General features: G+C 41.9%; 1 protein-coding gene and 1 long non-coding RNA gene across 2 annotated transcripts in view; one reads left to right on the top strand and one right to left on the bottom strand.

Annotated features, from left to right (window-relative positions):
- LOC131199887 (uncharacterized) overlaps positions 1–22,132 on the bottom strand; it is a 35,659-nt gene extending 13,527 nt beyond the window's left edge. The window contains exon 1 of the long non-coding RNA XR_009155463.1: positions 22,058–22,132. This is a non-coding gene — a long non-coding RNA (uncharacterized LOC131199887). The remainder of the gene's footprint in view (positions 1–22,057) is intronic.
- On the top strand, positions 22,101–27,078 carry RPL8 (ribosomal protein L8). The gene is made up of 6 exons (XM_058186139.1): positions 22,101–22,239; positions 23,462–23,605; positions 24,115–24,256; positions 24,542–24,760; positions 25,022–25,137; positions 26,872–27,078. Exons 2-6 carry the CDS (start codon positions 23,468–23,470, stop codon positions 27,028–27,030), a joined length of 774 nt encoding a protein of 257 aa, XP_058042122.1. The 5' UTR covers positions 22,101–22,239; positions 23,462–23,467; the 3' UTR covers positions 27,031–27,078.
- The last annotated feature ends 407 nt before the right edge of the window (positions 27,079–27,485 follow it).

Here is a 27,485-nt window from a genome sequence, read left to right on the forward strand (position 1 = left end):
TTGACTCAGCCTTCCATCCTTTATAAGGTAGGTAAAATGAGGACCCAGATTGTTGGGGGGGCAATAAGTTGACTTTGTATATAAATATACAAATAGAATGAGACTATTGCCTTACACAGTGTAAGCCGCCCTGAGTCTTCGGAGAAGGGCGGATATAAATGTAAAAAAAAAAAAATTGAAACCAAAAGAATTAGGAGCTGCAAAGGAATTTACAGAAAACAAAGAAACCATGAAGCAAGAGAGGGCTTTGGAAGACAAAGGAACAAAAATTGACTGTGAAATATTAAATGATTGTGAAACATTAAATGAGTATATAGGGAGAGCTGAAGGAATTAATCAGGAGAAAAAGGGGGAAAGCACAAAGAATTTAGAAGATTACATTGGGATTGACAGTGACAAAAGAGAAATCATTAAAAGGGGAATAAGAAGAGTAAAAAGGAAAATATTGCAAACGAAGAGGGTAAATAAAAATAAGGAGGGAAGGAAGAGACAAGGAGAGAAAGAAGGGAAGAAAAAATGCAAAGTTAAAGGATCATTTTGAGATTAATAGAGAAAAGATAAAAACGGAGAAGAGGGGAGAAGGAGAATTGATGGAAATACAGGACAAGCAAAGAGAGTAGAGAATTTTAAGAGAAAAAAGAAAAAAAGGCGGAGGAAGAGAAAAAGGAGGAAAATAAAAAAAGGATTGAAACGTATACTGGTTGAAGTGTAAATGCAATCTAAAGCACAAAAAAAGTTGGCAATATATTAAATGATTTAAACACTGAGAATGGAATTTAAAATAAGAAAAATGGTTTGGAGGTTATTATGGATTTATAAATGATATTTCAGAAATGATATTATGAAGAAAAACTGAGTTTTTCCTTACTTTTTCTTTTCTTTTTTTTTTTTTGATTATGGTTAATAATGTATGAATTGTCATTGAAATGTAAATATCTGATTGATGTTGATGTTGCATAAGTAGAAGATATAAAAGAATACAATAAAGGGTTTAATAAAAATGGGAGTAGAAAAAGGGGGGAGAGGTAAAATGTGATAAAAGATTAAAATTGGGTGTGAAGGGTAGATTAGATTTACAAAGAGAAATGTAAGAAGGGAAATAAAAATGAGAGAACATATATTGATGAAAGCATGTAAGATATGTTGGAGGAGAACTAAATTTGGTTTGAACATGTATCTGGCTGATATTCTGTTCAGAAAAGATGCATTGTATGTTGTTGTTTGTGTGTAAAAAATAAAAAAACTTTACCAAAAATTTGTTGGTGGATTCTCCGAGTCCTCAACTTTTACAAAAACTATCACAACTGGTTTGCAGGATACTGTTGAGGCTTCGTCAATGATCAAGCATATTTTCAGATTCTGTGCAATAATGCTGGTAAACATTTCAGTTTTAATTTCATTTGCAATGCGCTCAACTATTTTCACAACTGTTGGCCTTGAATGCAATCCTGTTCCCAGATCTACTCCATTTTCAGTTTGCAGTTCTATCAATTCTTCTATGCTTGAAATTGGTCTACATGCTTTTGCCAGGCTGTAAACAGTTTTGAACATTTTACAAGTGGTGCCTAAATGTTTTTCAGACATCTTGTCCATTGCTTTTGTTATGGCATCCTGCTCCCCTTGTTGTATGTTGTCTCTACAAATGGTGTGAGCTTTTGATGTGAAATGTTCTCTCGTTTTCTTCCTTACAGATGCCTGCTGCACTTCTTTATTTTCCCCAGATGCCTCAATCTTTTTTTTAAATCAATTTTTATTGATTTCCCCCCCCCATACACACCCACATATTTTATGAACAGAGTATTGGCCATATCATATCTTATACAACTTACAGTAACTTATCCAAATACATTTTACTTAGTTACAATTTCTGCCAAAATGTTCTTTTTCTATATTTTTAATCATATCTTGATATTTCTATGCTTATTTATAATATAATATAACAACAGAGTTGGAAGGGACCTTGGAGGCCTTCTAGTCCAACCCCCTGCCCAGGCAGGAAACCCTACACCATCTCAGTCAGATGGTTATCCAACATTTTCTTAAAAATTTCCAGTGTTGGAGCATTCACAACTTCTGCAGGCAAGTCGTTCCACTTATTAATTGTTCTAACTGTCAGGAAATTTATGTAAGCCGCATCTTCTTTCGCCCTCAAGTTCTAATTTCTTCATTTTTACTAATATATATTCTCTTTTTTTATTTTGTAAATAATTCAGTTTTTATCCTGATATATTCAAACATGTTCGGGGTTGTCTTTCTTCCATTTCATCTTTTTCGTTTTACAGCAATCTTTCTTCTCTTTCTCATTCCTCTCCCTCCCTTCTTTTATCCTTCCTACTTTCTTCTCGCCTCTCCTACTCCTTCTCTAATTCCCCTTCCTTTCTCCCCCTCTTCCTTTCTTCCTCCCTATCTAACCTTCTCTCCTACTCTTATTTCCCCTCCCTTTCTTCCTCTCCTCTTTCCTTTCTTCTTTTCCTCTCTCTCCTCCCTTTCTTCCATCTCACCTCCTTATCTCTCTCTATTGCTGTATTCATTTTCAATTCAATATTTTTCACCATGGTATCCAGACAACCCTGTTTTTTTCATTTATTGAGTATATCTCTCAAAATTCCCTTCATATATTTTTAATTAATTAATTAATTATTAACAACTTGTTCCATTTTTACCTTACAGCATATTAGTTAATTCAACCTTCCACCTATTATTTTCTTTAAATTCTTATTCCCAGTTCAATAGTTATTTTTCTCTTTCATTAACATACATCATTTACTAACATTTCAATTTTATTCAATTTTATATCTCACTTTCAATTATTTTCATCTATAAACCATTCTATCTTTCACATTTCATCTGCTGGTCTATTTTTCTTAAACAGTATACTTCTTCCTTTTTTACTTCTTTTCAGTTTTATATCTTAATTTTAATTAGTTTCTTTGTTCTTTTCAATATTTAAAACATATTTCTTTACCATCCACTATAATTCTCTCCGATCCATGCATCCTCAGAAAACAAAACATATAACCCATTTTATCTTTCACATTTCATCTACTTCTCCATTTTACATTAAACAGTATATTTCTTCCTTTTTCTTCTTACATACACTTCATTTCATCCTTGCTTGCTTCTCTTTTATAATAATCTATATATTTCTTCTAATTTACTTCTTACATACAGTTTCTACTACTAATATCCTTCCCTTAAATAAGTGGTAGTCAACCTGGTCCCTACCGCCCACTAGTGGGCAGTCCAGCTTTCATGGTGGGCGGTAGGGGTTTTGTCCGATACTGAAGCACTTTCCTTTTTTTTAATTCAATTGACTTTTTAAAAAATTTCCATAGCATTATTTAAAAACATTTTCATTAGGTTTTCATAAAATTCCCCATGACTATTTAAATTTTTGAAAATATACTATTTGTATCGCCCGCACATAAGTTTAGTTCATGTTACGTAAGTGAAACTAAATGGTGCTATAGTGTGACCGCAAACAAAAGAGCCTCGTCCCAGAATAGCTTGCGCATCCCCCCACACACCACCCAGCTGTAACAGACAAGCAGAGCTGGTAGCCGGCGCCCCCCCTAAAACCCAATCTACAATGCACAAGAGGCATGCACAGACGACAATACACGGTGCATTACTGTGGAACTGGTGGGTGATTAGAAAATTTTACTACTAACAGAGATACAAAAGTGGGTGGTAGTGTAAAAAGGTTGACTACCCCTACCTTAAATCAACCTATTAATATTTTAATTTCCTTTCTGCTATCCATTCTTTTTCCCCTTTTAACCATTTTCTTTCGGCTTCTCCAAAATTCCATTTCTTAATGTTTTTCTCCCTTTCTCCCATTCTCTTATCTTCTTCTTCTTTTCCTATTTCTTATATCTTCCTTTCCACCTCCTTTTACTCTTTTGATTTTCCCCCTCAATCTTTTCCTATTTCCTCCTTTTCTCTTCTTTTTTGAGAAATACTTCCTCCTATCCATTTTTATTCTGTCACTGTCAATCCCAGTGTAATCATCTTTGTTTTTTACTCTTTTAGTTTTTCCCCTCAATTTTTTCCCATTTCCTTCTCCTCTCTTCTTTTTTGAGAGATATTTCCCCATATCTTTTTTTAACCTGTCACTCTCAATCCCAGTGTAATCATCTATGTTTTTATCTTCAATTATTTCTTCAACATTGTATTCTTGTTTCTGTTGCTTCTCACTCATATTTTCTTGTTCCTTTTCTTTTTTACATTTTAACCAGTCCTCTGCCTATTACTCTTAAACGATTCTTGCACCATTAGAAGCATCTCCCTTAATTCCTCATACTCATACTCCCGACTCTCCATGTTATTAATTTAAAAAGAAAGGATTTTTAAATTTATTAGCTTATATATAGTTCAAATTCAAGTCCATATAATGTCTCTTTTTTCTTTCCAAATAATATCCAGTTCAAATGTTCATTTAAACTCTTCCAATTTGAATCTTTGTTCTTTCACTCCTTTTTTAAATCATGCTCCAGCTGTTTAAACCTGTTTCCCACGGTAGTCTATATAATGCTTTCTTTCCACCAGCAGATGTCTCTCTCCAATTCACAAATCCCCCAGCAACAAAATGTCAGTTGTTAATCCACAAAGATAATTACTTCCTCTTCCTCAATTAAATCCTTTTGTTAGTAAAAAATGCTTTTCCTCAATTTTCTTTTTCTTTTATTATTTTTAACTTCTTCCAAGTCAATTTTAAATCCAGAGGGAAAGTTTTCCTTTTAGGACTTTGATCTTAAAGTTCCTCTTTGCTTTTTGCTTTCCTTCACTTTAAATTCCTGCGTGCCAATTAGCTGCTAATTTCAAGTTGGGACTTCTTTTAAGCTTTAAAATGTTTCCTTCTTACCTGTGAGTTGGCCAATCACTCACCCAGTAACAATACTCCGTTCAATCACCACCCCTGCTCAAGTCTTTTGTGTGGCCACCTCGACTTTTGACAGCTCCTAATGGCTGTCTTCCCACGCCGCTGGATTGGAGGCTAATGCCGGCGCTCCAGGGAACTTGCAACTTCCCTGTTCGCACCAGCCTGTGCCTCCCTTCTTCACTGTTTCTACAGGACAGCTATGATCCACTATTCGGCTGGGATATCAGTGTTTTCCCAGAGCCCCGGAATCCACTCCATACCGCCGTGATGCTGGCCATGCCCCTGTGGGCGGTTAGAAAATTTTACCACTAACAGAGATAGAAAAGTGGGCGGTAGTATAAAAAGGTTGACTACCCCTGCCTTAAATCAACTTATTAATATTTTAATTTCCTTTCTCCTATCCATTCTTCTTCCCCTTTTAACCATTTTTTTAATGTTTTCCTCCCTTTCTCCCATTCTCTTCTCTTCTTCTTTTTCTCTTTCTTGTATCTTCCTTTCCACCTCCTTTCTCTAGTTTTTACTCTTTTGATTTTCCCCCTCAATCTTTTCCCATTTCTTCCTCTTATCTTCTTTTTTGAGAGATACTTCCTCCATCCATTTTTAGTAGTGAGTGTGAAACACTACAGAAACACAAAACCTCACAAAGCAGCACAAATCTAAAAATACAAAAGCAGCTAAAATTTCTTAAATTTTATATGGCTATTTCCTAAAAAAAAATTCTTAAAAAAAACGCCAATTAACTATTAAAAAAAAGAAGACCACTTATTTACCTAATTGAAGGCACAAGGCAGGCAGGCAGATTCAGTTCCTCGCTAATGGGATGGATGCAGGCTGCAGCCATGGGATTGCAGCAGGCGAAGCAAGGCAGGCATGTCTGTGACCTGCAGCTTGGGATTTGGTCCGAAGAGCGAAGGTAAGCAAGCTGGAGGCTGGGGGGAAGATTGGTAGTTAGCTAGGCCGACCTGGGATGGGGTCGAGGTGGCTTAGCCAGGCAGGGGAGCCTGGGGATGGGGTTGTGGTGGTATGCTAGGCCACAACCATTCCCCGATGTCTTTGCAAACTACACAAGCCCGGAGATGGGGGGGGGCGCATGCTAGGCTGCAACTGGCAATGCTTACCTTTGAGTGAGTGGGCATCAGCGAGGTATCTGAGTGAGGTGCTGAGCTGAGTGGGCATCGGTGAAGCAAGTAGCTGGGCTGCATGGCGAAGGGAACTTATATAGTAGGACGGGGCTGAATGGGTGGGCCATGCAGCCAGAACTGCCTAGTGGCCAGAAGCAGTGAATGGCGAGTGGCCAGGCATGGGCGGGGCCACCAGGGGTGATTACTATCAGTTCGGCGAACCAACACCAATTGTCCCTACCGGTTCACTTGAACCGGTCAGATTTTCCCCGTTTACCCCGTATTGATGTTAGATTGATTGGTCTGTAGTTTCCTGGGTTTGTTTTTTTCGCCTTTCTTGAAGATGGGAACTACATCAGCCCTTTTCCAATCCTCAGGTATTTCCCCAGAGCTCCAGGGTTTTTGAAAAATATGGTACAATGGTTCTGAGATAACATCTGCCAGCTCCTTTAAAATTCTGGGATGTAATCTGTCAGGTCCCTGTGGTTTATATTTGACAAGGTAAATAGTTTTCTTGCTTATTTTAATTTTTATTTCTAGTTTGTCTTTTACAATAGTTTTTTTGGTACATTGGGCATAATTTCTTTTTGGGTGAAGACTGATGCAAAGATTGAGTTAAGCAGCTCTGCTTTCTCCCTACTGCCTGTTACTTCTTGCTATCTTCTCTCTTTAGTGGATCTACTGTTTCCTTAACTTTTTTCTTGTTATTTATATGTTGAAAGAAACTTTTAAAATTATCTTTGACTTTCGTTACAAGTTTTTGTTCATTCTGAGCCTTAGCTTTCCTGACTTCATCTTTGCATATTCTGGCTATCTGCTGAAAATCAGCCTTAATTAAGTGTCCCTTTTTCCCTTTTTTGTATTCGTACTTTTTGTCTTTCAGTTCGTCTGAGAGACCTTCGTGCATCTATGCTGGTTTCGTCATGAATTTCTTGGGTTTTTTTTTTTCAGTGGTATTGTGTTGGACTGGGCTTTTATGATTGCATTTTTCAGAGTTTCCCATGCTTCTTGAGTTGTTTTCCACTTTAGGATTTTCATCCATGGAATCTTTCCTAGGCTTTTCCTAAATTTGTTAAAATCAACTCTTTTAAAGTTTAAGACACTGGATTATTTTCTGTTGTTTATGTTTGCATTATATTGAATTCCAGTATGTTGCCCTGTATGGAGGTAATAATGTATTATATTGTACAATTAATATTATTTTTTAATAATTTTATGCTCAGGAAATAATTAAAAATTCTGTTGTAAAACATAGAGAGCCAAATAAAAGGCCATGTGGCAGATGTGGGTACCCAACTCTCCATAGATATATCTTGTGTGACAGCTGAGGTCTTTTCTCAACCAGGCCTGCAGACTGTCATCCATACCCTCACCACCTAGCAACTGGCTCACTGAAATGGGCTCTATATGCGGCTGTCTTTGAAGACCTTTCAAAGTCTACAAATGCAGCAGCACAAACAGTAATGGGCACTTATTGTGCCTTTATGTTACCATAGCTATGTGGGCTTCATGGCTGTCGGTTGCCTTCAAGGTGTTAGTTGTTACCTTTAATGTCCTTCATAGTATATTGCTTGCTTATCTCTTTCCCACTGTTTCTGGCTGTCCGCTGAGTTTGGAAAAGGGGTACATTTCCAGTCACTTCTTTTAAATGTTGTCATTTTGTGGGATCAAAGAAACTGTTTTCTCTGTCATGGCTCCTACCCTCTGGAGAAGCATCTCCCCAGCTGGCACCCACTCTCCTGAGGTTCCAAAGATCCCTAGAAACTTGTCTTTTGTCTTCACTCTGGTTTAATATGTATGTGTGTCAGGGGTGGGTTCCAATTTTTTTTACTACCGGTTATGTGGGCGTGGCTTGTTTGGAGGGCGTGGCTTGGTGGTCATGTGACTAGATGGGTGTGGCTTGGTGGTCATGTGACTGGGTGAGCGTGACCAACTTGACGTCACTCACATCAAAGGTTAGGGTTAGGGTGCCTGGTTTATCCTCACATCAAAGGTCTCAATGAGATACAATTTCTGTCTATTTATTTACTACTACTGAACATCCAAAATATACTATTTAATCCTATGTATATATGCCAGGGGTGAAATCTAAAAATTTTCCCTACGGGTTCTGTGGGTGTGGCTTAATTGGTGAGTGTGGCTTGGTGGTCAGGTGACTGAATGGGCATGGTCAATTATAATAAATAATAAAAATAATAAAGTATACAAAACTTGGGAGGCACCGGTTTACTTTCTTTAAAAATAGAGGCCCTGGTCTACCAATTGCCTTTTAGTGAGAGGCCCCAGTCTACCAATTGCCTTTTACTGAGAGGCCCTGGTCTACCTTCTTTAAAAACAGACCCTGGTCTACCAATTGCCTTTTACTGACAGGCCCTGGTCTACCTTCTTTAAAAATACTACAGCGCTGATCAGCTGTAGTGTGGCCCTTTGAAGTGCCGCGGCAGTCATTTAAGGCCGTTTGCAGCTATATCACCACCGAGCGCTTCAGGGACAGAGAAGAAGAACAGCGAGGTGTGGGCAGTGTGGGGGGGCAGGGATTTTTGCTACCGGTTCTCCGAACTACCTGTCCCCATCGCTACCGGATCGCGCAATCCGGTCCGAACCGGGAGCATTTCACCCCGATATATGCCATATGTGTACATACATATTACATAGTATAGTGCAGCGGTCAACAACCAGTGGTCCACGGACCACTGGTGGTCTGTGAGAAAATTTTGGTGGTCCGTGGAGAAATCTTCATATTTTTGCCAGTGCACCCTGGTGGAGGAGCTGCTCCGGGATGACCAATGGGCCAGTCCTGTGAGTGTGACTACTACAGCTCTGGAATATGGGATCGGCCATGGCGGGGCTGGAAATCTCTGCCCTAGGGTGGAACGTGCAATGTGCAACTTTGCAGAACGTGCAATGTGCAACTTTGCAGAACTTTTGCAATACGCAAAAAGCGCAGCCCTCTCCATCTGGAATGAAATAATGGTGCTGTTCCCACATGGGGGAGTGGGCAGTGCAAGTGAACCGAAGCAGCGATTGCGATGGCTGGAAGCTCCGGGAGCGAAGCACTACTTGCACTTGCGTAGCATCAGCAATCCACCTCAGTGTATTTGCGCCAGCCGGTGGTGCAAAACAGCCTTCATCCCCTACCGCTTTGGACTCAGAGCAGTAAATGGCGACTAGTCCGGCGAGCAGCCGGATTTTGCTCTCTATTGCGGACACCACATCGGCCCACTGCAAGCTCTTGTCTCTCGAGGAGCCCGACCAAAGTTTCCCACATTGCTTCAGCGAGCGCTCCTTGAGAGACAAGAGCTTGCAGGAGCCTGATCTGGCGTCTGCAATGGAGAGCCAAACCTGGCTGCTCCCCGGACCAGATGCTGTTTACCACTCCGAGTCCCAAGCGACAGGAGATGAGGGCTGCTTTGTGCCACTGGCTGGCAGAAATATACTAAGGGAGAATGCTGATGCTGCACAAGTGCAAGTAGTGCTTCGCTCTCACACTTCTTCCGGCCCTTGTTGGTGCTCTGCGTACCTTGGTCTCTCAGGGAGATGCTTGACTTCCTCTCAGTGTCCCAAGACACTGGCTAGCCCATGAAATGAGAGAGAGAAAGAGAATGAGAGAGAGAGAGAATCAGAGAGAGAATGAGAAAGAGAAAGAGACAGAGAGAGAGAAAGAAAGAGAAAGAGACAGAGAATGAGAGAGAGAGAGAGAATCAGAATGAGACAGAGAAAGAGAGAGAATGAGAGAGAAAGAGAGAGAATGAGAGAGTGAAAGAGAATGAGAATGAGAATGAGAGACACAGAGAGAGAGAGAATGAAAGAGAATCAGCGAGAATGAGAGAGAGGACAGAATGAAAGAGAGAATCAGAATGAGAGAGAGCGAGTGGGGGAGAGAGAGAGAGAGAAAAAGAGAGGAGGGAGAGTGCTTGAAGGACCCCATCCCGTCACTGGGAGTCCAGGCACTTCAGCAAGCGGCGTGCTGGATTCGTATTAGTGGTCCGCAGGATTTAAAATTATGAACTTGGTGGTCCCTGAGGTGCAAAAGGTTGGGGACCCCTGGTATAGTGTGTATAGGCACACAAAAAGATACATTATCTACTGTATACAGTATACTGTATGTGTATATACACAACACACACACAGCTCTTCTAAAACTATACACATTCAACCTCACTTAACTACATTTGGAAAAACACACCCAGAGTCCACTTTCTGCTTAACCACGCTCTTGCTTAGCAACCAAAATTTTGGGCTCAATTGTGGTCATAAGTCAAGGACTATCTCTGCCTTCCTCTGCATGGCAACCTTGTCCTAGTAAACTCCTTCTCCTTTCTGGCAATGTTCTTCTGTATTAGGGGTACCAAAATAATCCAGATGATATAAGGTTTCCTGCTGGAGCAGGGGATTGTACTAGATGGCCTCCAAGGTCTCTTCCAGCCCTAGATTGCTGTCCTGTTTCAAAGCTCTTTTGAAGCCATGTCTAGTGCCAGGGTTTGTGGTCCTTACTTCCGCTTCTTTCTCTCTCTCTCTCTTCCTTCCTCTTCCTCTTTTTCTTTCTATCTATCTATCTATCTATCTATCTATCTATCTATCTATCTATCCATCCATCCATCCATCCATCTATCTTTCTTGTCTCTTTCTTTTCTCTCTCTCTCTCTCTCACATTTTAGGAATCACATATAAAGGACCTCTAAAACAGGGTTAAAATGCTCCTGGTTCAGACTGGCTTGGGCGAATAGGTAGTGGAGATTGGGGCTGGTTCGCCGAACCAGGAGCAATGGCTGGCTGGCCATGCCCCCAAATCGGTCCATGGCCCACAGTCCTGCCATGCTTGCCTGCCTTCCACGGTGCATTCCACACTGCCTTCCTGGTGTCCCAGTGTCCAACTTGCAAAGGCAGGCAAGCGGAAGCCCATGTGGAAGGCAGGCAAGCATGGCGGGGCTGCGGGGACAGAGCTAGCAACTAGTACATGGGCTTCTGCTTGTCTGCCTTCATAAGCTGGCCACCAGGATGCCGGGAAGGCAGTGTGGAAGACAGGTAAGCATGATAGGGCTGTGGGGAAGGAGCTAGCAGCTTACTTGCCACCCCCCTACCCCTCAAGCAGTGGCTTCCCTGCTTAGCCCCGACAAGCTATGCATCCATAGTAATGGGGTTGTTTTGTTCACCGCGGTGGTGTTTCGGGAGGGCAGGTGGATATATTCATTATAATTGTCAGCTGCAGACATTCGCCTGCCCTCCCGAAGCACCACCGCGGTGAACAAAATAACCCCATTGTGGCGCGCCTCTTCCTGCAGCCAAATGCGCCCAGCCATGTGTGCCCTTTCCCAGGGGTGAAATGCTCCTGGTTCACACTGGTAGCGATGGCGGCGGGTGGTTCAGAGAACTGGTAGCAAAAATCCCTGCCCCTCCCCCGCCCTAGCTGAGCCATGCAATCATCAGAGGTTTTTTTTTTTACTTTTAAAAGCATTTTTTCTTCTGAAAAAAAAGCTTTTAAAAGTAAAAAAAAACTCCGATGATTGCGTGGCTCAGCTGGGTGCTAGCCAAAAAATGGGTGGGGAAGTCCATTTTTCCTCCCAGCAGGCTCCCTGAAGCCTGCTGGGAGGAAAAATGGATTCCCCCCCCCCATTTTTTGGTGTGGCTAGCAGGCTTCAGGTAGGCTGGGAGGAAAAACGGGGTGTGTGTGGGGGTCATTTTTGAGAGAGAGAGAGAGAGAGAGGAGGGAGGGAGGGAGGCAGGGAAAGAAGAAAGGAGAGGAAGGAAGGGGTACAAACCTGGCACTAGATGCAGCTGCAGAGGATAATCCAGGGCTAGAAGTGACCTGGAGGTCATCTAGTTCAGGGGTCTCCAACCTTGGTCACTTTAAGACTTGTGGACTTCAACTCCCAGAATTCCTCAGCCAGCTGGCTGAGGAACTCTTGAGAATTGAAGTCCACAAGTCTTAGTGGCCAAGGTTGGAGACCTTTTATCTAGTCCAACCCTGCTCCAGCAGAACATTGTTAGTGAGTTTCTGTCTTTTGATCCCCCAGTCACATAGCCACACCCACCCAGTCACATGACGCTGCCTCCAAGCCACGCCCACAGAACCGGTAGCAAAAAAAATTAGATTTCACCCCTGCCCTTTCCTCAAATGAGCGGTGCATGGGGTGCTTGGAGAGAGAGAGAACAAGAGAGCTCTCCAACCTGTTTTTGTGCGTGTGTGTGAGGGAGGGAGGGAGCGATCTGAAGCCAAGGCACCCAAACTTCTGGCAGCAGTGGGGGCACCCAAACTTCTGGCAGAGGCATTTCTTCTCTGCTTCTCTCGGGATGCTGGTGCGGGCACCATGGATGCATAGCTTGTTGGGGCTGAGCAGGGAAGCAGCTGCTTGAGTGGGGGGGGTGTGTGAGAACGATGAGATTCAGGGAGTAGGTCAGGTGGAGCTGGCTGGCTAAGAGCTGCTCAGAAGCCACCCCCACCGCTGCCAGAAGTTTGGGTGCCTTGGCTTCAGATCGCTCCCTCCCTCCTCACACACACGCGCAAAAACAGAGGTTGGAGAGCTCTCTTATTTGCTCGCTCTCCAAGCATCCCATGCACAGCCCATTTGAGGAAAGGGCACACGACTAGGCACTTTTTGCTGCAGGAGGCCCAGGTGGAAGGCAGCTTTTTTTGCAGAATCCCCCTCCCCTCTTTGCAGAAACAGGATGGCTGGTTTGTACAGTGGATTGGCACTGAGGGATGCACGGCCCTCCGGGATGAAGAGCAGGGCAAGAGAAGGCTCCAAGGTTCGCTTAGGCAGTCAAGTCAGAGGGAAACTCAAAGTGTTGGGGGCTTCAGAAAGGCAGAATGTGCTTTTGTGCAGCTCCTGGCTTCTGTGACATTCTGTGAAAGACAGAATGTGCTTCTGTGTCAGAATGTGGAGCTCCTGGCTCTAACAGTGAGTGACGTGAGTGATGTCAAGTTAGCCATGGCCTCCCAGTCACAGGACCACCAAGCCACGCCCATAGAACCAGTAGCAAAAAAATAGATTTCACCCCTGCTCTAGAAATCTTGTTCAAAACTGACTGTACTCCATGACAAAAGCTTTAGCTCAGATTCATTAACTTGACTATAAATGATCCCATTTAGAGAAATTAATTTTTTTAAAGAATGTGGAAATGAGCAAAACAATATAGTAGAGAAAGAAAAAAAGAAAGAAAGAAAGAAAAAAAGAAAGAAAGAAAGAAAGATGTTCAGTTCTTAATATTTGAATGTATCTTCCTAATAAACATACTAATAATAATGTATTAGAATATTTCCTTTCTCCCTCCCTTCCTCCCTTCCTTCCTAAAAGTTATTTGGGGCCACAAACAATTCTTCCCTCCTCCTCTCTCTTTCCCATCTTCTTCCATCCATCTTATTTCCAGCTCCTTTCTTCCTTCCTCCCCTCCCCTCTCAGTCCCATCTCCTTCCTTCCAGCCATCCTTCCATCTCATTCCCAGTTCCCTCCCTCCCTCTCACCCCCCCTTCCCGCCATTCCCTATTGCAGTATATTATGTGCCATTCAGCAAAAGTCTTAATACTTTGGCTTTGAATAATCTTGTTGTTATGGTTAGGATTTTTTGTTATAAATATTACAAGTAGTGTTAAATGTTTGCCATCACCAGGGGGCGGGAAAACAGGGACATTTTTTACAACATATTTGGGCGAACAGGTTGTGAAAAAATGCTTTTAAAAGTAAAAAAAGGCTCTGACGATCACCCGGCTCAGCTGTGAGCCTTGCCATGTCCCCCCAAGACGGCTTTTTGGCCAAGCGCAGCGGGTCACCCTCCCCCGCTGCCAGCATTGACCTTACCTTCTAGATCTTCCATGTGCCTCTGAAGGAAAGGCAACGGTGGTGGCAGGAGACGGTAGCAGCAGCCTCGGCAGGAGAGGGCAGTGGCGGTGGAGAGGGCGAAGCCAGCAGCCTCGGCGGCGTATTTCGGAGTTGTTGGCAGGCAGGAGGGGGCTGCCCGGCCCAGCAAGCTTTGCAGCCAATATGGTGGCAACAAACATGGCGGCTGGGATAAGTGAGCGGTGACCAGGGGAGCGGTTTGGGGGCGTGGCCAGCCAGCCATTACTACCGGTTCTGCGACTGACAGCAAATTTTTACTACCGGTTCTCCCAAACCAGTGCGAACTGGGAGCAACCCACCACTGATGTGTGTGAGGAGATGGGAGGTTTCTTTTCATTTTAATGACTGATTTTAGTCTGGGCAGTTTTCTTTTATCTATGTTTTTAATTTGTTTACTTTAGATTTTGTAAGCCACTCAGTCTTTTGGAGTGAATGGCTATAATACACTTAATGAAATAAATAAATAATTGAATAAACTATTGGTAATTTTTAAAGTTTATCAGAATTAAATTTATGGGATGTAATTTTACTTTTATGCATTATTATTGGAAAAGTTCCATTACATTCAGTGGTGCTTACTTTTGAGTGCAGTGGTACAAATTGTACAAGTAGTGTATTTTAAGAAAAAGTATTGATTTATTAGGTTTTTATCCTTCCTTTTACTAGGTAACTCGAGTGAACACATCTAATACTTCTTCTTTCTCCCAAAATATCTTTAGCCAGCTGAAATGAACTTTTTGGCTTCTACAGATAACTTTGCAAAAAGTATTCCTATTCAAAATGTTATTTTAGCACATTTAAAAAGCTCAGTGTAATTGTGAGTCTTTATTGAGTTCCTGTTATAATATTTTAAAAATTGGAAGCATCATAAATAATTATTTCACTTGCTTATTCAATAACGCCCCATCAGGTATCATAGTGTTTTGATAGCTACCGTATTTTTCAGAGTATAAGACGCACCTTTTCCCCCAAAAAAAGAGGGTGAAAAACTGGATGCGTCTTATACTCCAAATGTAGCCCCGCCCAGCTTCTCAAACAGAGGTTTCAGAGACTGAAAAAAGCATCAGAAACGAAGCTTCAAAAACAAAGCCCCCAAATAGAGCTTCAGAAAAGAAGCCCCCAAACAGAGCTTCAGAGGCTTTTTTTCTGAAGCTCTGTTTTGGAGGCTTTCAGAGGCAGAAAAAAAGTTTTTTCTGAAATGGAGTTTCAGAGGCAGAAAAAAAAAAGCAAGGCACAGAGCTCACAACCAAGGAACCTGTTGCTAAAATTCACCTCTGGGAACAGCTGACTGGGGTTATTCTGGGAGGCCAATCCACCTGCCAATCAGCTTTTTTCTTATTTTCCTCCCCAAAAACTTATACTCCGAAAAATACAGTATATTCTTTCTTTACAGTTTTCGGCCTTTTGAATTAGATTTTGGAACTTTATTTTTATCAACTTACAATAGCCTAAATCATAAAGCACCTTTAAGAAAGTGTCAAAGTCATCACAGAATCACTGCAATGGCTGAATGGATATTATAGCAGGTGGGCAAACCACACAAATCTATTGAAAAATTATGTAATTCTGAATACATGCAGATATTAGGATAAACCCACCCATCTGAACTTCAGATCTCTCTAAAACAAATCCATGTTGTTAACATAACAGAGATTTTTTTCCGCAATGGTTTTTCCATTTCCTGGTGTAGCCTATTGAATTGCTGATATTTCCTGCCAGTCTTCCACTCATGTACTAGCCAAGTCCAATACTTAATTTTTTAAGATTATGAGCTCATCTAGTGCTGCCTTCTAGCTATGCAAGAGAGGACTAATCATGGGCTACATTAGTGGCTGCTTTACAAGACTGAATCTGCCCACCTAGTCTATGATATAAATCTTGACATCCACAGGAAAGACATGGATTAGGGAATAGGCATCAGTCCTTTCTGTGGTGGTCCATGCTTTGCAACATACTGTGGTATTCCTAGATCAGGGTTGTCAAATTCGATTTCATTGAGGACCGCATCAGGGTTGTGTTTGACCTCGAGGGAGCCAGTGGGGCGTGGCCACCTCAACATCAGTTATATGAGGAAATACCACTTTTGCTAGTAGTTTGTTTTGCTAGCACCCTGCTAGGGAAAACGGAGCTTGCGACAGTCGAGCACGGCCCTCCCGGGCTCCAGTTTTGGCTGCAATGGCCTCCTGCAGTCCTCTGCCAGAAAAAAATGAGCTTGGGATGGCCGGGAGCAGCCCTCCTGAGCTCTCTTTTTGGGTGTGATGGCCTCCTGCAGCCCTATGCCAGAGAAAATGGAGGTCAGGGCGCAGGGGTGAAATGCTCCTGGTTCAGACCGGATTGGCCAACCTGGTAGCAATGGCAGCGGATGGTTCAGAGAACTGGTAGCAAAAATCTTGTTTTGTTTATTTCCAAAGTTTTACTGATTGAGGTTATTTACCAACATTGTAAATAAACAAACAGATATACTCACCTCTCATGTTATTGGAGATCAGGATATTTATACATAAAATTATGTGAGCTATGTAGCAAATCTACTTATCCATCAGACATAACATTTTCATGAACAGTAGTATCTTAGAATGTTATAAAGCATTAGCATATTTGAGTGGGATAAGATCACTTTGTAATTTCAACATAGGATTAATGCCATGCAGAAAAGAATTATATTGGAATAGTAATATATCTGCATTATGATACAAAAAGCAACAGTAATGTTTATGGAACTCTGGTCAGTAATGATGGGAAACTGGACAAATTTTATAAATGGTGGTAAAATAATAGAATTCCAAATTAGCTCAAGAAATGAGTATGGTCCTATAGCCGTAATGGTGAACTTATGGCACACGTGCCACAGGTGGCACGCAGCGCCTTCTCTGTGGGCACGTGAGCTGTTGACCCAGTTCAGCTCCGCCACGCATGCATGCGTACCTCCTGGCAGCCAGCTGGTTGCCGGGTCTCTGTTGTGCATGCACAGGGGGTGTGGCGTGTGCAGTGGGCCCACGTGTGCATGCGCAGGGAGCTGAGGCACATGCAGGGGGACACACATGCACGGAGAGACTCATGTGCAGGGCCATGAGCGCATTGAATTTTGGGGGTTCAGGCACGCGCACACTTTGGGTGTTCTGTCTGGAAAAGGTTAGCCATCACTGTCCTATAGCAAATACACCACATACAGAGACCATGCATTCTTGTATAGGGATCTATAGGCAATGCTTTGAAAAGGGGGATTTTAATGAAAGGACAATTGTCCAAATCAATGAAGCAATAATTATTTTTATGTTCCCTTTCAGGACAAAATCTTCCCAAAATACATTAATTCAGAACTAAAAGCCTAAAAAAAGAATTTAAACAAGTCATCTGACATAATGTATAGATAAAATTGATAGTTGCAAACATAGACCAGCACCTTTATTCAATTTGGAATTGCCAAGGTTTATTAACTAATGAATATTATTTATATTCTTTGAATCTTTTACAGACACCTTGCTTTGGAACATTTAATAGTCATTATGGACCTTAACTTTATCTCTGACATGATATTTAAGACCAAAAACCAACAATTTGATCTGTCTTCTCCCCAGTTATTGAATGGATGTACCCAGAAGTCACTGAAAAGGCCACAACAAAAACTATATTTGATTTCATTTTATTAATTATTAAAGGTAAAGGTTCCTCTCGCACATACATGCTAGTCGTTGCCGACTCTAGGGGATAGTTTGGACCAAGATTGCGGTGATCCAACCGAGATGACAGAGACACATCTTGTTGATGTTATTTGGGATGAGTTTGATTCTGTGGCTCTCGAGGACGTGGACAGGTTGCTGGGGAGGTTGCATGCAACTACATGTTTACTGGACCTGTGTCCTTCCTGGTTAGTGCTGGCTGCTTAGGAAGTGACACGAGGCTGGCTCCAGGGGATTATAAATGCTTCTTTGGTGGAAGGGGTTTTCCCCGCCGCCTTGAAAGAGGCGGTGATGAGACCCCTCCTCAAGAAGCCTTCCCTGGACCCAGCTGTTTTGGGAAATTATCGTCCAGTCTCCAACCTTCGCTTCGTGGTGAAGGTTGTAGAGAGTGTGGTTGCATGGCAGCTCCCCCAGCACCTGGAGAAAACTGTCTATCTAGACCCGTTCCAGTCCGGCTTCCGACCCGGTTATAGCACGGAGACGGCTTTGGTCGCGTTGGTGGATGACCTCTGGAGGGACAGGGACAGGGGTTGCTCCTCTGCCTTGGTCCTATTAGATCTCTCAGCGGCTTTTGATACCATCGACCATGGTATCCTGCTGTGCCGGTTGGAGGGATTGGGAGTGGGGGGCATCGTTTATCGGTGGTTCTCCTCCTATCTCTCTGACCGGTTGCAGGCGGTGTTGACAGGGGGGCAGAGGTCGTCCTCGAGGCGCCTCACTTGTGGGGTGCCTCAGGGGTCGATTCTCTCGCCTACCCTGTTCAACATCTATATGAAGCTGCTGGGTGAGGTCATCAGTGGTTTCGGGGGTGAGTTATCATCTGTACGCTGATGATACTCAGCTGTACTTTTCCACCCCGGACCACCCCAACAAAGCGGTCGAAGTGCTGTCCCGGTGCCTGGAAGCTGTACGGGTCTGGATGGGGAGAAACAGACTCAAGCTCAATCCCTCCAAGACAGAGTGGCTGTGGATGCCGGCACCCCGGTACAGTCAGCTGCATCCGTGGCTGACTGTTGGGGGCGAGTTAGTGGCCCCAAAGGAGGTGGTTCGCAACTTGGGCGTCCTCCTGGATGGACGGCTGTCCTTTGATGAACATCTGGCGGCCGTCTCCAGGAGGGCCTTTTACCAAGTTCGCTTGGTTCGCCAGTTGCGTCCCTTCCTTGACCGGGATGCCTTATGCACGGTCACTCACACTCTGGTTACATCTAGGTTGGATTACTGCAATGCTCTCTACATGGGGCTGCCCTTGAGGTGCACCCGGAGGCTAGAGTTAGTCCAGAATGCGGCTGCGCGAGTGGTAACGGGAGCCGCTCGTGGCTCCCACGTAACACCACTACTCCGTAGCCTGCACTGGCTTCCTGTGGTTTTTCGGGCGCGCTTCAAGATTTTGGTTACCACCTTCAAAGCGCTCCATGGCTTAGGACCCGGGTACTTATGAGACCGCCTGCTGTTACCTTATGCCTCCCACCGACCCGTACGCTCTCACAGAGAGGGTCTCCTCAGGGTGCCGTCCGCCAAACAGTGTCGGCTGGCAGCCCCCAGGAGTAGGGCCTTCTCTGTGGGGGCATCGACGCTCTGGAACGAACTTCCCCCTGGCTTACGTCAAGTGCCTGATCTTCGGACCTTCCGTCGTGAGCTAAAAACACACCTATTTATTCAAGCGGGACTGGCATAACAGTGTTAAATTTTAATTCAGGGTTTTATTAATATTTCTAAAATTTTAAAACTAAATTTTTAATTATCAGCCTTTTTGTAATTTGCTATGTTTTAAATGTTTTAATTGTATATATTTCGTGTTTTATCTTTGGCTGTACACCGCCCTGAGTCCTTCGGGAGAAGGGCGGTATAAAAATTTAATAAAATAAATAAATAAAATAAATAAATAAATAGGGGGCGGTGCTCATCTCTGTTTCAAAGCCGAAGAGCCAGCGCTGTCTGAAGACGTCTCCGTGGTCATGTGGCCGGCATGACACAACGCCAAAGGTCCACAGAATGCTGTTACCTTCCCACCAAAGGTGGTCCCTATTTTGTCCCTATTTCCTATTTTGTAGGAAGCCTAAAGAAAAGGTGATAAAATGATGTACAATCAGGCCAGAAATGTACTAACAAGGGAGATCAGAGCAGCAAAAAGAAGCTACTCTGAAAAGCTTAAGAATCAGTTTTCAGCAAATGAACCGGCAAACACGCGGAAAACTCTTAAAAATATCACCGGCTATGGCAAACCTCCCTCCCAGGCTGAAGGAAATCAACAACTGACAGATGACCTGAACGTGATTTACTGAAGGTTTGAAAGGAAACTACAGCCACCTATCTCCACAACCCCCATCTCAGACACACCAACAACAGCCAAGCCTCCTACAACTGACCCCATCCCATTGGGTTCACAACCCCTAGTAATCACAGAAAAGGAAGTGCAGGACCTATTTCACAGACAAAAGCCAGGAAAAGTTCCAGGCCCAGACAAGATAACTCCTTCTTGCTTAAAAGTCTGTGCTGACCAATTGGCCCCCATCTTCACCCATATCTTCAATAAATCATTAGAGATGTGCTATGTTCCTTCTTGTTTCAAACGCTCTATCATCATCCCAGTGCCGAAGAAGCCCACTATAAAGGAACTGAATGACTACAGACCAGTTGCTTTAACATCTGTAGTCATGAAAGCCTTTGAAAGGCTAGTGCTTTCCTACTTGAAAACCATCACGGATCCGCTTTTAGACCCCTTGCAATTTGCATACTGAGCAAATAGATCAACAGATGATGCTGTTAATATGGCTCTGCACTACATCTTACAACATCTTGAATCTCCAAAGACCTATGTAAGAGTCCTCTTTGTAGACTTTAGTTCAGCATTCAATACCATCATTCCAGACACTCTTCTAACTAAGCTAAACCAGCTACAAGTACCTGAATAGACTTGTAAGTGAATCACAAGCTTCCTAACAAACAGGAAGCAGCAGGTGAAGCTAAGCAGGATCACATCAGATACCTGTACAATTAGCACAGGGCCCCCCCAAGCCTGTGTGCTCTCCCCACTTCTCTTCTCTCTGTATACCAATGACTGCATCTCCAATGATCCATCTGTTAAACTACTGAAGTTCGCAGATGACACAACAGTGATTGGTCTCATTCGAGACAATGACGAATCCGTATATAGATGTGAGGTCAAACGACTAGCCTTGTGGTGCGACAGTAATAATCTGGAACTGAACACACTCAAAACTGTAGAAATGGTGGTAGACCTTACACAATACTTGACAACACAGTATCAACAGTAGAAACCTTCAAATTTCTAGGTTCTATCATATCGCAAGATCTAAAACGGACAGTTAACATCAGAAACATCATCCAAAAAGACAACAAAGACTGTTCTTTCTGCGCCAACTCAGAAAGCTCAAACTGCCCAAGGAGCTACTGATCCAGTTCTACAGAGGAATTATTGAGTCTGTCATTTGCACCTTTATAACCGTCTGGTTTGGTTCTGCAACCCAACAAGAAAGACACAGACTTCAGAGGATAATTAGAACTGCAGAAAAAATAATTGCTACCAACCCGCCTTCCATTGAGGACCTGTATGCTGCATGAATCAAGAAGAGGGCCGTGAAAATATTTACAGATCCCTCACATCCTGGACATAAACTGTTTCATCTCCTTCCATCAAAATGATGCTATAGAGCACAGCACAGCAGAACAACTAGACACAAGAACAGTTTTTTCCCAAATGCCATCACTCTGCTAAACAAATAATTCCCTCAACACTGTCAAACTATTTACTAAATCTACACTACTTTTAATCTTCTCATCGTTTCCATCACCAATCTCTTTCCACTTATGACTGTAACTTTTTGTTGCTATCATTAAGGATTAAAATATACCCTCTGACCATCATTTGTATTGTAAACGTTGTACCTTGATGAAGGTATTTTTTCTTTTATGTACACTGAGAGCATACGCACCAAGACAAATTCCTTGTGTGTCATCACACTTGGCCAATAAATTCTATTCTATTCTATTCTATTCTTTTCTACTTGCATTTTTACATGCTTTTGAAACTGCTAGGTTGGCAGAAACTGGGACAAGTAATGGGAGCTCACTCCGTTACATGGCAGCACTAGGGAATTCGAATAATATTAATTATTAAATTAGTCAAATTTAATTATACTATACTAATGTATTCAAGAGTGTTCTTTCTGTGATATTGATCATTATAATTATCTATATGATGACTTGTTGAGCTCTCATGATGGTACTTAAGGCTTGCAGAGCAAGTTGTATGTAATTCTTTGGCCTCAGTTTATTAAGATGGGCGATCGAGCCCCTTTACTTTTGGCCTCGGGGTTTCGGTCTCCGGGCAGCTGTCTTTTTTCTTGATGTATTTTCTTTTCTTTTAATTTTTATCGTAAATCGGCCAGAGCCCTTGAGGAATCGGGCGGCCTCGAAACTGAATGAACAAACAAAAGAAATACATAAATAAAGGAAGTAATGCAACCGGAAATAAAGGAAAACAGGACACATTCTGCACGAAATGCAAGCTGAACTCACGCAGCACATCTCAGAAGACATTGGCGACCGAGCAAGAACGAATTCTGATTCCCGGGTACCAGAACTACATTACCCAGCAAGCACGAGAAGGCTTGGGTTGGCGCTTTCCGCCTTGGCCGGAAGGAGTTTGTAGTTCCGTCATTGCCGCAACTTTCTTTTTCCTGGGGCAGGTTCCGGTAGCGGTAAGAATGTCTCTGATCTAGGGGAGCGTATCCGTCTCCATCGGGCCTCCGTGACCCCTTCCTTGCCTCCTCGGAGTATTATTGAGCCGCTTGCCACCTTGTCGAACCTTTCAGAGCGGAGGTTGGGTATTTTCGGGTTCTCTCTAGCTAGCTAGTTTCCGCGGCAAGCGAGCGCCGGTCCTCTGGCCACGAGCAAACATTGGAGAAATATGGCGAAGAGCTTTTCTGTTTCTGATGTGTTTAAAAGTTTATCTTCTCCTCTTTTCCTAATTCTCGTTCCGAGCTGTTTTTGAAGCCCTTCATTTGCAACATGTCAGCTTTTCAACTTTCAGTTATTACACGATAATTCACAATTGATCCACTGCTCATTAAATGATTTTTACCTTTTGATCAACATTTACATTCGTTTTTCATACTGCTACTGCATACGAAGAACTTCAAGTTAACAGAAAAAGAACACCAGTTTCTCTTAAGATCACTTGTCCACAGAATGAGTTGGAACGCTCAAAAAATTAGGCTTATGTTTAAAAAAAACCCAATGACTGTTTAACTCCTTGAATGTTTTAAATGGAGGTTTAAGGAATGCATAAATGATAAATTGATCAGATTAAAAAGGACCATAGTTCTTTCAGGTTTGATTTAATCACTGTAAACGAAGATACAGAAAGATAAAACGTTTATGTATTTGTTGAAATTTGTTTTAAAAAATGGAATGCTAGGTAGAGGGAACCTTTAAATTGAGTTATGGATAACACTGCAGCTAATATTGGTACATTGTTACTGTAAGATCAGAATTTGGCTGATCTCAAGAAAATTAGTTAGAACCAATTAGTATTTAGAAAGGAGAACAATAGGAAAGCCCAGGCAGTACAATAGAACTTGATTGGAAAGTCAAAAATAGCCCTGAAGAAAGAATTGGTTTTAACTATTTTCAAATTAATTTGTTTACCCAGTGTATATTCTGTTTTTCCTAAGGAACTCAAGGTATCTTACATTATTGCAAATTAAATCTTTAATTTTATCCCAACTACCTTAAACGGACTGAAAGAGCTAGCTTAAAATTATGCATTAAGTTTCCAGAGCTACAGATGGATTTATTTATGATCTTGTCAGGAGCTTAACAGTTTTTATTTTAATGATATGTGACATTAGAGTATATATTAAATAATGGACTTGTTCTTAAAGAAAAAATCCTAAATAACTGATTCCAATTGTTTTTCAGTGCACAATGGGCCGTGTAATACGAGGTCAAAGAAAAGGTGCAGGTTCTGTTTTCAGGGCCCATGTGAAACACAGAAAAGGTGCAGCAAAGCTGAGGGCTATTGATTTTGCTGAAAGACATGGCTACATCAAGGGTATTGTAAAGGCAAGTATCAGGTTGGTCCTTTGAAACAAGGTACATTTTATTAAAGTTTAAAAACAGTTTTTACTAATAAAAAAAGATAATACAAAGAGAACAGACTTACAAATAGCTTATTTAAAATCAAAGTGAACAGAGGCTTCGGACTTTTTAAAGTGATGGTTGGATTGAAAGGCTTTTTGAGGGTCATACAAGAATTAAAATATGAATTTAAAGTTCTTATTTAAATATAGCAAACATCTGGGTGAGGAATATAAAATGCATCTAAACTTTTCACATGCATATATACCCATCTTTTCTAATATAATCATTGCAGTATGGGTATTAAATACATGGCATTTGAAGTACTTATTAGTTTCTGTGGCCCTGCAATATTATTTTGTGGGTATAAAAATGTCATTTTGAGCTGCAGGAATACAAGTAAATATTTCTTTAAGTAAAATTGTAATATTGTTAATTGTATTTTTGAAGCCATGCACTTCTCAAACTTCTCAAATTTAATTGTGTTTTTCTAGGATATCATTCACGATCCTGGTCGAGGAGCTCCTCTTGCCAAAGTTGTTTTTCGTGATCCATATAGGTTTAAAAAACGAACAGAACTGTTCATTGCAGCTGAGGGCATTCATACAGGACAGTTTGTTTATTGTGGCAAGAAAGGTAAGTAAAGACAATTGGTGGCCATTTATGATTTCTTGTAACATCTGCATAGTTTGAAAAGTTGATATTGGAGAAAAATATCATGAAATGGAAAAGAGACACAAAGTCTGGCAGACCTTCAAAGCCAAGCATCTTTGTTAGGGATTAGGTGTCAAGAGCATCAGCTGCTCTCAAAAGGTTATACTCTTGACCTTGAAGATGTTACCAAACTTGCCAACTATTTTATTGCTGTAGATGAACATGATTCTTCCTTCTCCTTCATGCATGCAAATGCATCCCTTTCAGCTCAGCTCAACATTGGCAATGTCCTGCCTGTTGGAACAATGCCAGAAGGCACCATTATCTGCTGTCTTGAAGAGAAACCTGGAGATCGTGGAAAACTAGCTCGGGCTTCTGGAAACTATGCCACTGTTATTTCCCACAATCCTGAAACAAAGAAGACCAGGGTGAAGCTGCCTTCTGGATCCAAGAAGGTGATCTCTTCTGCAAATCGAGCAGTTGTTGGTAAATATTATCCCTAAGATTTCTGAACCTAAATAGATGGTTGCAATCTGTAATATCTGAAGTTTATACGAGGGCAACCTGGCATGGCACTGGCAGTATAAAGGTTATGAAAATGTAATGGTAATTTCCTATTTCAGAAAAAAATTAGTTATGTTGATATTTAATATGACAAATTAAGTAAGTTTTGAATTTAGTAAGTGTTTGCAAAAAAAATGTTATTGGAGATTATCTTTTGTTTTAATTGTACTCATATTCTTATAGGTATTGTTGCTGGTGGTGGTCGAATTGATAAACCCATCTTGAAGGCTGGGCGGGCCTACCACAAATACAAAGCAAAGAGAAATTGCTGGCCACGAGTCCGTGGTGTGGCTATGAACGTATGTAGTTTTTGTATTTATCATGCTAATGTGTTTTTATTTCCATTTACTACTTTGATACATTGCCTAAAAAGAAAAGGTCTTGGAGGGGACATGGGTCTGTATACTATCTGTCAACATCGCCTTAACAAAGCTGCAGCTTTTCTTGGGTTTGCATGTTAACAAGCCTAGGAAGATATGCATATACTACAGAAATAATTCAGTCTTTCAGTACATAATTTTGTGTTGGTCCTAAAGGAAAAGTGTGTTTTTATTTTCAATTAAAGTTAGTGATATCTTTGCAGATGATCTGAGCTTGGTCTCCAGGACAAAATTTGATCTATACAAGCTGCTGCTTTTTAAATCAATCCTGCCCCAAAGCTCTTTTACTATCATTACCAGGGGGAAAAAGAATGAACTTTGGACCGAACTTTCCTAAAGTACCTGTCTGCATACTGTCAGGACCTCATCTTAAATGCATATTTTCTTGGGATTCCTCCACTACTATTTGAGCCAACAAAAGATTGACTTACCCGTATTTCCTCGAAAATAAGACCCAGTCTTATTTTCTTTTGGGCTCTGAAATAAACACTTATTTTCAGGGATTTCTTCTCTTACCACCCCCATTCCCCAATGTATGGGGGCCCATTTTTGCTTGCAGTGGGCAGGAGGCCGTGTGGTGTACCAGTGGTGGCGAGGTGGGAGATGGAGCTGACCCGTGCGCCCCCACACTGGCTTACCTCAGGGACCCTGCAGCCAGTCCACTCACCTCCCGATGCCTGCCTTGCTTCATGGCAGCGGCAGCCCTGTCTAGCAGGATCTTGCATGGCCACCAGCCCACTTCTACTTGCTCGCAACCACAGGAGCCCAAGTGACACGCTAGTGCTGGAGCGACAAGGTAGTTGGGCCATGGATGGCCTGTCTGCGGGGACCCTGAGATAAACTGGTGCGGGGCGCGTGTTTCCACCCCTGCCTCATCTCGTGGCCACAGCACCAGCACATCGCTTAGCCTGTTCCGTTGTGGCTGCAAGCAAGCAGAAGTGAGCCAGCGGCCATGTGGGCTCCTGCTGCAAATGATAGTGCTGCTACATTGAGGCAGTTGTCAGGGCATGGATAGCCTGGCTGCAAGAACCCTGCAGCCATGGGCAGCTCCACACACACACAAATGCACCCCGTGTCACCGCAAGCAACCAGATAAAATGGGCGAGAGGTGGCTGCACAGGCATTTTAGGGCTTATTTTGGGGGTAGGACTTATATTAGGCGCACGTGTAAAACATGCTAGGTCTTATTTTCAGGGAAACGGTAATTATGTGTCTCCTCTCTCAAACCTAATTGTGAGGTTGATGTTCATACTTTATTTTAGATCTTTAATCATAGCTACTTTTTTATAATGAATTCTATATTTGCACTATAATACCTACTATACTGTTTGCAAGATGTTAAAAAGTCCCAAACAAAATGTATAATATAAAATGGTAATACAACATTTAGATCAAAGCTAATACATGGCTATCAATTTAACATTTTAAAAGCAGAAAGCAGGAGATACTATATTTTCTTCCGGCAGATTGAACCATTTCCTAAAAATTGTTAATGCTGGTTCTTGCTTGCAATGGATTGCTGTCAGAATCTTTTCCTTTCAGTTTGGTAACATTAACAGAGTCATTTGCCTAATGGGAATTTTAATTAAGTTCCTTTAATATTTGAAATACCTTCCTGTTCTGTCCTTGATTTTGATTGCTTCTCTTTCCCAGCCTGTAGAACATCCCTTCGGTGGTGGTAACCATCAGCACATTGGTAAGCCTTCGACTATTAGGAGGGATGCTCCTGCTGGTCGCAAAGTTGGTCTTATTGCAGCCCGGCGTACTGGTAGACTACGTGGGACAAAGACTGTGCAAGAGAAGGAAAATTAAATTCTTCGCTATATTATATCCAAAAATAAATGCCATCTGATTATAAAATGGAGTGTGAGAATTATTTTAGAAATATCTACCAAGCAATTTTATATTTAAAAAGTAGACTTTATTCATATATGATCACAGATCGAAACAAAAAAAAATATCTTTTGTCTTTCTACCTTGGAAAATGGAGCTTTGCTGATTCACCCAGATAAATCTCTCTTCCAATCCACAATTATTACAGAAGAATAAAGGGAGGAGCAATTCTGTATCTACACTAGGTTCCATACACCACAACTGTACTTTAATTTGGGTCCAAATGCAGAGGGGATAATATATGTTTCATTTCATTTTTAATAAAATACCATGTTTCTCCAAAAAGAAGGCTGGGTCTTATTTTCTTTTGATCCCCAAAAAAACGACGGCATTCTTTTTGGAGGGTTCTAATTATTGACTCACCTTGTGGCCGT

This window comes from Ahaetulla prasina, chromosome 5 (genome assembly GCF_028640845.1).
Source record: "Ahaetulla prasina isolate Xishuangbanna chromosome 5, ASM2864084v1, whole genome shotgun sequence".
NCBI classification, from domain to species: Eukaryota; Metazoa; Chordata; class Lepidosauria; order Squamata; family Colubridae; genus Ahaetulla; species Ahaetulla prasina.